Below are 9,681 nucleotides of genomic sequence, written 5' to 3' on the forward strand. Positions count from 1 at the left end.
ATGTGTTAATCTTTTGGGAAACCTGTGATTTGGTGTTTTTTTTCTTTAATTATCGTTTGGTGAAAAATACAAAGTGCTGTTAGTCTCGCTGACAGACCTACTTGTGTTTTTTAGGGGGAGATGGAAAAGGGAAAGCAAATGCGTTCAATCCTCGTTAACCATCCTCGTTACCCAACCTGCATCTCTCGCCTCTGTTAGGGTTTGGTGGCTCCGTTTGCACCCGGACTTGGTGATTTAACAGTTGTAATTATACTTTTGTTTCTTTAGGAGATATTGAAAAGAAATATCACTTGGGCGTGAGTCCGCTTTGTGACCGACAGACAGAAACCGTCGCCAACATCCAGATCGGTAACTGCAGTTCAATTAATTTCAGTAGATTTCTTTCAGGACGTGATAGGACATTTCTTTTAGGACATGGAGCTGCTGGAGCGTGTCCACAGGAGAGCCACCAAGCTGGTGAGGGGTCTAGAGAACAAGTCATATGAGGAGAGGCTGAGGGAACTGGGCATGTTTAGTTTGGAGAAGGGAAGGCTGAGGGGGGACCTTATTGCCCTCTACAACTACCTGAAAGGAGGTTGTGGAGAGGTGGGTGTTGGCCTCTTCTCCCAAGGGAATAATGACAGGAGCAGAGGAAATGGTCTGAAGTTGCAGCAGGGGAGGTTTAGATTAGATATCAGGAAGAATTACTTTACTGAGAGGGTGGTCAGGCACTGGCACAGCCTGCCCAGGGAGGTGGTGGAGTCGCCATCCCTGGAGGTATTTAAGGAACGTGTAGACATGGCGCTTCAGGGCACGCTCTAGTGCCCGGGATTGTTGGGTTGTGTCTGTGGGTGGGTGTGGGGTGGGGCCGTGGGCGTTTGTTTTGTGTGGTTTTTGTTTTTGTTTTGGTTTTGGTGGGGTTTTTTGGTTTGGGTTGGGTTTTTTTGTTTGTTTTAGTTTTTTTTTTTGGTTGGACTTGATGATCTCAAAGGTCCCTTCCAACCAAGAAGATTCTGTGATTTGAAAAAAAAAAAAGTACCTTTTAGATACATTTCCCACAGGTTGTACCTGCTCTGTGTGTGTGTGTGTGTGTGTGTGTGTGTGTGTGTAGGTTGAATGGGACTTGGTTAGAAACACGGTAAAGGAAAGAATATATTTAACCACGAATACGCTATGAAATAGTGCTTTAAATTAGAGACAAAACCTGAGCTGATCAATCAGTTTTAATTTGGAATGTTAGAAAATTCGTGCGTTTCTGTCGCTGACGGATTCGGTTGCTCTTGTCTTGCTGTTGAATTTTTGATTCGTGGAAACAGACGCTGTAGATAAGCACATACACGCAGACACACAAACAGGTGTATAAATGTTTGTGTGTCGATGTTTTGTGGCCTTTTTGTTTAAAAAATTCTCTAATTTGTATTTTTAAGTGTTTTTAGTCAGCTTAATATTGTGAAAAGATGCTCCTCCTCTTTTTCTTTTTCTACTGTGTAATGTACTTCAAACTGTCTGTGGGGTAATTTGTTATCTTTCTTTTAGAAATTTAGTTTTTCTAAATTACTTTGTGTGACTTAAGTCACTGATGTTTAGATCCCCCCCGTTCTCCAATATTTCCCTTTATTTATATTATATATAAAAAACATATATTTTATATATTATATATGATATATCATATTATATATAATCTATTATTTAATATATACATCATATATATATATTATTTATCATAGAATCATAGAATGGTTTGGGTTGGAAGGGACCTTAAAGATCACCCAGTTCCAACCCCCCTGCCATGGGCAGGGACACCTCCACTAGAGCAGGTTGCTCAAAGCCCCATCCAGCCTGGCCTTGAACACCTCCAGGGATGGGGCAGCCACAGCTTCTCTGGGCAACCTGTTCCAGTGTCTCACCACCCTCACAGGAAAGAATTTCTTCCTCAATATCTAATCTAAATCTCCCCTCTTTCAGTTTAAAACCATTACCCCTTGTCCTGTCACTACATCTCTTGACAAAGAGTCCCTCTCCGGCTCTCCTGTAGGCTCCCTTCAGATATTGGAAGGCTGCTATGAGGTCTCCCTGGAGCCTTCTCTTCTCCAGGATGAACAACCCCAGCTCTCTCAGCCTGTCTTCATAGGGGAGGTGCTCCATCCCTCTGATCATCTTCGTGGCCCTCCGCTGGACCCATTCCAACAGGTCCATGTCCTTCCTGTGTTGAGGACTATATTTTATATAGGGCAAATGTAGGGTGCTGCACCTGGGGAGGAATAACCCCCTGCACCAGGACAGGTTGGGGGCTGACCTGCTGGAGAGCAGCTCTGGAGAGAAAGACCTGGGAGTCCTGGTGGACAACAGGGTTACCATGAGCCAGCAGTGTGCCCTTGTGGCCAAGAAGGCCAATGGCATCCTGGGGTGCATCAGGAAGAGTGTGACCAGCAGGTTGAGGGAGGTCATCCTCCCCCTCTGCTCTGCCCTGGTGAGGCCCCATCTGGAGCACTGTGTCCAGTTCTGGGCTCCCCAGTTCAAGGACAGGGAACTGCTGGAGAGGGGACAGCAGAGGGCTACAAAGATGATGAGGGGCCTGGAGCATCTCTCTTATGAGGAAAGGCTGAGGTACTTGGGTATTTTTAGTCTGGAGAAGAGAAGGCTGAGGGGGGATCTGATCAACGCCTATAAATACTTAAAGGGTGGGTGTCAGGAGGATGGAGCCAGTCTCTTTTCAGTGGTGCCCAGGGACAGGACAAGGGGCAATGGACACAAGCTGGAACATGGGAAGTTCTGTCTGAACACGAGGAGGAACTTCTTTCCTGTGAGGGTGGCAGAGCCCTGGAAGAGGCTGCCCAGAGAGGTGGTACTCGGTCTCTGGAGACATGCAAACCCTGCCTGGACACGTTCCTGTGCAGCCTGCTCTGGGTGGACCTTCTCTGGCAGGGGGTTGGACTAGATGATCTCCAGAGTTCCCTTCCAACCCCAGATCATTCTGTGATTCTGTGATTTGGTCATTGCTGTGAAAGGAAGGATGTTAATTTGTAATCCATCATGCTGCTGTTCTTTTGACTGATAAAATCTTTTACGTTTTTGAGATATTATTTTCTAAAGACGCCCTTAATATATTGAAATGAATTTTTACGTGCGCGTTGGAGAAGAGTAGTTTATTAGAAGAATAGCGTTGTTTATTTTTTGCTCCTAAATTTTATTTAAAATATTTAGAATCACAGAATCATAGAGTCATCTAGGTTGGAAAAGACCCTTGGGATCATCGAGTCCAACCATCTACCCTACTCTACAAAGTTCTTCCCTACACCATATCCCCCAACACCACATCTAAACAGCTCTTAAACACATCCAAAGATGGTGACTCAACCACCTCCCTGGGCAGCCTATTCCAATGCCCAAAAACTGGTGCTGATGACACCAAACTGGGAGGGGTGGCTGACACCCCGGAGGGCCGTGCTGCCATCCAGCGAGACCTGGACAGGCTGGAGAGCTGGGCAAGGAAGAACCTCATGAGGTTCAACAGGGAAAAGTGTAGGGTCCTGTACCTGGGGAAGAAGAATGTCAGGCACCAATACAGGTTAGGTGTGGAACTGCTGGAGACAAGTTCTGAAGAGAAAGATCCTGGTAGACAGCAAAATGACAATGAGCAAGCAGTGTGCTCTTGTGGCCAGGAAGGCCAACGGAATCCTGGGCTGCAGAGGGAAGAGTGTGGCTAGTAGGTCGAGGGAAGTCATTCTCCCCCTCTACTCTGCACTGGTGAGGCCACAACTGGAATACTGCATCCAGTTCTGGGCTCCCCAATTCAAGAGGGATAGGGAACTACTGGAAAGAGTCCAGCGAAGGGCAACGAGGATGATTCAAGGATTGGAACATCTCCCTTATGAAGAAAGGCTGAGAGAGCTGGGGCTCTTCAGCCTGGAGAAGAGAAGGCTGAGGGGAGACCTTATCAATGCTTATAAGTATCTGAAGGGTGGGTTGAAGGAGGATGGAGCCGGACTCTTTTCAGTGGTTGCCAGTGAGAGGACGAGGGGCAACGGGCACAAGCTGGAACAGAGGAGGTTCCACTCAAATATGAGAAGAAACTTCTTTAGGGTGAGGGTGCCAGAGCCCTGGAACAGGCTGCCCAGGGAGGGTGTGGAGTCCCCTTCTCTGGAGATTTTCAAGACCCGCCTGGATGCAGTCCTGAGTAGCATTCTCTAAGCAATCCTGCTTCAGCAGGGGAGTTGGACTAGATGATCTTTATGGTCCCTTCCAACTCTAAAAATTCAATGAAAATTCAGTGAAATTCAGTGAAAAAATTTAGTTTGCTTATTTTTTTTTCTTGGGTTTTGGTTGGTTGTTGTTTTTTTTCTGGTGGTGGGTTTTGCAGTTTTTTTGGTTTTGTTTTTTGTTTTTTGTTTTTTTCACGTGGATGTGTTTGTTTGCTTGTTTTCGGAAGGTTTTATGACCTACTTAGTGGAACCACTGTTTGGGGAATGGGCCCGCTTCTCCAACACCAGGCTGTCGCAGACGATGCTCGGCCACCTGGGGCTGAACAAGGCCAGCTGGCAGGGGGTGCAGAGGGACCAGTCCCGCACCGGCGACGACGTCGACCCCGCCTTCGAGGAGACGGACTCAGACATATTACCTCAGGAACCTCGCTTGTCCTGACCTCAACCTTCATGACAAAACTGCCTCTTCCCTCGGTATCCGCACGGTTGGAATAAAAGGCGATACTTGCCCAACCCAAGGTTATGGTAAAAAACGATGCCAGCATTTATTTATTTCCCGAGTTTTCCTTTTGACACGGACCCATTTGAAGCGGAAAGGTTTTGGTTTTTTGGGGTTTTTTTGGTTGGTTTTTTTTTTTTTTTGGGTTTTTTGGTTTTTTTTTTTTTGTAAACCTGCAAGATCTGCCCCTAAGAGCAATATGCACACGCCTCCGCTGGATCTCGTTCGGAACCTTGAATATGCAAAGCACAGCAGTGACTCGGAGGAGGAACAGTACGAAAACTTCCTTGTGCCACACGGCTTCGGTGGGGTCTTTGTCGTTGGGGTTTGGGTTTGGTTTGGTATTTTTTTTTTTTTTTTTGGGGGGGGGTGGGGGGTGGGGGAGGGTGGGGTGGGGGCGGGGAAAGTGATGAAATTTTGGAAAGAACGGTCTTCAGATCTTAAAAGACTTTGACGTGGGTTGTTCCACAGCGTCTCGGAATTCAGCGAGACTTGCCGTAACCGTGTTCGAAGCGTCCCTTCCAACTCAGTCCCTGTTTTCATACGGAAATGTGAAGTGCCCATCCTCTGCTGCCTCTGGCGAGACTTGATGTTTACAAACGGACTCTGAAACTCTTGGTTCTAGACTTAAAACCTTTGCGCATGGCTGTGAAGGAACCACTAACTTGGGGGGGTGGGGGGGGTGGGTTTTTTTGGGGGGGTTTGGGTTTGGTTTTTTTTTTTTCCTTTTTTTTTTCCTTTTTTTTTTTTTATATATAAAGATCAAATCTGAGACTGCAGCTCTTTGGTTTTCTTTGGATGCCGGAAAAGCCTCCCATTTGCCATAATTTCCTTTGTGCACTGGGAACCGGAGCATTCGTCATGGAGCACAGCCAAGCTTTTCCTCCAGTGCCGTATGGGAATGCCGTTTTGTTTCGCTTTTGGTTTGGTTTGGTTTGGTTTTTTATTTTTTTTTTTTAAACGGCAGAAAAAACACTTCTGAATCGGGGAAGGGAGAGAGGGGATTTTGCCGGGGGGTAGGGATGGGGTTGAGAGGGGGGGAACGGGGGACGGGGAAAAGGGTTGTGGGTGGTGGTGGGAGGGGAGTTGTTGGGGTTGGGGAGGTGATGGTGGTGGTGGTGGGGGGGGGAAGCGTCCGAACTGCATTGCGATTCCGCAGTGGAAACATGGCATGTTGTTTTCACCTTTGTAGACTTGAACTGCACATGCGAGAAAAACAAATACATAAAAAAAAAAAAACAACAAAAAAAACCAAAAACAACAACAACAACAAAAAAAAAAGGTGGAACGTCTAAAAAAAAAAAAAAAACCAAAAAAACAATAACAACAACAAAAAAAAAAAACCCACCGTAAAATCAGCTCAGGGTATTTGCCAATCTGAAATAAAGCGGGATGGGAAGCGTGTTCCTTCAAACCAAGGGTACAAACGCCCCTTTTCGCTGCAGCGTGTGCGGGTGCGTGGGTGCGCGAGTACGTCTGGGGCCGGGGGAGGGCGGGAGGGGACCGGGGACGGGTTGGAACGGCGACATTAATTATGGTCTTTTTATCGTGTTTTTGTGTTGTTTTTTTTTTTTTTTTTTTTTTTCCCGTTTCGGTCGGTTTGTTTGAATTTTTTCTTATTTTATTTATTCTTTTCGAATGTGACGATTCTCGTGAACAGCCAACGTTGGGGAGGAAACTGTAACGAATTGCTACAGATGCCTTAAACTATGCACCGAGCTAAGTGACCAAATTTGTTTTTGATTTGAAAAAAAAATAATAAATAATAATATTAAAAAAAAAAAAACCAACACCGCCACCACAACAAAAGTGCATTGTTTACGTATTCCTCCCTCTACTGAAACATCACCCGCCACCGGGGTTTCGATGGGAAAAGGAGACGATGGGGGTTTTTTGTTGTGTTTTTTTTTTTTTTTTTTAGGACAAAATTTGAAAGGACTAATTTTAAACTTAAAAACATTCCATTTTTGTAATTTGTTTGACCTTGTGTTGAGTCCAGCAAGCACAACTGTACCCGAGTTTGAGAAACTGGTGCTTTCTTTTAAGTTCCTTTGTATTTCCCTGTTATTCTTGTAAAAGACTGTTTTACGAATTCTGTTTACAGTTTGTCGCAACAGCCATTTTGGGGAGAGAGCTTCGGCGTAAAGCCATTTGTAAAGGCTTTGCCATATTTGTTTTAATATGTGCCTGTTGCTGTTAACTTTTAATTAATAATAAAAAAACAAAAAAAAACAAAAAACAAAAAAACAAAAACAAAAAAAAAAAAGGACAAACAAAACCAAACCAAAATCTTTTTCACGTTATGCTCCTGTATGTTTTAAGTTAACGACCGAGTCCAGCGTTACGGAAAGATAAAGCTCAAGTTGCCGTCGGCTTCCACTCTCCGACTCAGCCCCGACTTTGGGATTTGAAAATACTAAATTTATTGCCAAAATTTATTCCCTCTTGGAGTTTGGTTTTTTTTTTTTGGTTTTGTTTTTTTTTGGGTTTTTTTGGCCTTTTACCCTTCGGGGAAAAAACCAAATCCCGACTTTCCTGGTTGTTTCCCTCCCCCTTGCTAAAAATTAAGTGGTTTATTATTCTTTCCTGTTCCCTGGAGGGGTGTCGTTAATCTCCAAGCGGCCATGTTTAAAGAAATAAATTTGTAATGAAACCCTTTCCTTCGAACCTGCGTGAACTTCCTTCCTTTGCTGCCCGTTGCCGAGCTCGTGCCGTCCTCCCGCTTCAGCAGCAAAGGGGACGAGGAGCTTCGGTTTTGAACAGAAAAGCCTTGTTTTAACAGGAAAATAACCCTGGAAGGGGCGATCCTTGGCCGGTGCCGGTTGGAGGTGCCGGGACGGAGAGGTTCCGGCTGCGTGTGGGGTAACGGGGGGGAGGAGGGGGTGTTACGTGTCGGAAAATATTGATTTCTGGGATGTTTTGGAGTCAAAAAGCATATTCCGACCTGCAGCTGTTTTCAGACCCGAATCGGTATCAAATGCCACTAAAATCGGTACCCGACGGTCTCTGCTGGGACTCACATTTTTTTTTTTTTAACAAAGATGTGACTTGGTTAAAGACGGGGCCTCAACAGCGCTGTGTACCTTTTGCTACGTGTTACAGGCTATTTATAAGCGTATTTTAATATGTCATTTTAATGAAAATTAAAAGTAATGACTTTACAAAGATGTGTATAGCACTATTTTGATATAATACGGGTAAACAACCTCGGATTCATAGATTCATAGATTGGTCCAGGCCGGAAGGGACCTCCAAAGGCCATCTAGTCCGACCTCCCCGCAGTCAGCAGGGACACCCCCAACTAGACCAGGTTGCCCAGGGCCTCGTCGAGCCTCACCTTGAATGTCTCCAGGGAAGGGGCCTCAACCACCTCCCTGGGCAACCTGTTCCAGTGCTCCACCACCCTCATGGTAAAGAACTTATTCCTAATGTCTAATCTAAATCTGCTTTTTTCCAGTTTAAAGCCATTACCCCTTGTTCTGTCATTGCCGGCCTTTGTAAACAGACTCTCCCCAGCCTTCCTGTAGCCCCCCTCAGGTACTGGAAGGCCACTATGAGGTCTCCCCGGAGCCTCCTCTTCTCCAGGCTGAACAACCCCAGCTCCCTCAGTCTGTCCTCGTAGCAGAGGTGCTCCAACCCCCTGATCATTTTGGTGGCCCTCCTCTGGACCCCCTCTATCAGGTCCATGTCCTTCCTATATTGAGGGCTCCAGACCTGCACACAGTACTCCAGGTGAGGTCTCACCAGAGCAAAGTGGCAGAATCACCTCTCTGGATCTGCTGCCAACACATCTCTTGATGCAGCCCAGGATGGGATTGGCCTTCTGGGCTGTGAGAGCACACTGCCTGCTCATGTCCAGCTTCTCGTCCATCAGCACCCCCAAGCCCCTTTCCTCAGGGCTGCTTTCTAACACCTCATCCCCCAGTCTGTATTTATACTGAGGATTGTTTCTTCCCAGGTGCAGAATCCTGCACTTGCTTTTGTTGAACCTCACGAGGTTCATCTGGGCCCACCTCTCCAGCCTGTCCAGGTCCCTCTGAATGACATCCCATCCCTCTCGTGTATCAACACCACACAGCTTGGTGTCATCTGCAAACTTGGATTCTTTAATGTTGTGCCATGTTGCTGCCACCCGCGCTGACAGGAGCCAGAGCAGCTCATCGTGGTGCCCGAGTGAAGCGGGGGGTAGTTTTGTTCTGAGCCCCCTTTTCCCAGGAAGGGGATTCCGTCTGTTTCTGCCAGGCTGGAGTCAGGAATGCCATATCTCGGCCCCTCTATTCCTGTACGTGGGACGACATTTCTTTTATCACAGTTTTACATCCTGAAGAGGGGACGCCGGGTGGTTTCTGTATTTGCGGGGCGCTGGGTGCCTGCCCCTCACGCCGGCACTTCACACCCACAGCCCCTGGGACAGGGCTTGTCCTCACGGTTTAGCCTCGACCACCACGGGCACTTTGGGAGGGGGACGGTGGTGCCACAGCGAGGGGCACAGGGGATGGTGAGACCCTTAAAAGTCACAGAATCACAGAATGATAATGGGGTTGGAAGGGACCTCTGGAGATCATCTAGTCCAACTGCCTACCAGAGCTGGTCCACCCAGAGCAGGTTGCACAGGAACATGTCCAGGCGGGTTTGAATGTCTCCAGAGGAGACGCCACCACCTCTCTGGGCAGCCTCTTCCAGGGCTCTGCCACCCTCACAGGAAAGAAGTTCCTCCTCGTGTTCAGACAGAACTTCCCATGTTCCAGCTTGTGTCCATTGCCCCTTGTCCTGTCACCAGGCTCCACTGAAAAGACTGGCCCCATCCTCCTGACACCCACCCTTTAAGTATTTACAGGCGTTGATCAGATCCCCCCTCAGCCTTCTCTTCTCCAGACTAAACAGACCCAAGTACCTCAGCCTTTCCTCATCAGAGAGATCCTCCAGACCCCTCATCTTTGTAGCCTCTGCTGTCCCCTCTCCAGCAGTTCCCTGTCCTTCTTGAACTGGGGAGCCCAGAAC

General features: G+C 47.0%; 1 protein-coding gene across 2 annotated transcripts in view; it reads left to right on the forward strand.

The window, feature by feature from the left end:
- The window catches only part of PDE7A (phosphodiesterase 7A), an 86,922-nt gene extending 82,214 nt beyond the window's left edge, over window positions 1-4,708 (forward strand). For both annotated transcript variants that reach the window (XM_074146923.1, XM_074146924.1), the window contains exons 12-13: window positions 268-348; window positions 4,409-4,708. In XM_074146923.1, coding sequence (XP_074003024.1) covers window positions 268-348; window positions 4,409-4,620 — 293 coding nt within the window. In that variant the 3' untranslated portion in view covers window positions 4,621-4,708. The remainder of the gene's footprint in view (window positions 1-267; window positions 349-4,408) is intronic.
- Window positions 4,709-9,681: the final 4,973 nt, after the last annotated feature.

The sequence above is a fragment of the Numenius arquata genome, chromosome 4 (genome assembly GCF_964106895.1).
Source record: "Numenius arquata chromosome 4, bNumArq3.hap1.1, whole genome shotgun sequence".
NCBI classification, from domain to species: Eukaryota; Metazoa; Chordata; class Aves; order Charadriiformes; family Scolopacidae; genus Numenius; species Numenius arquata.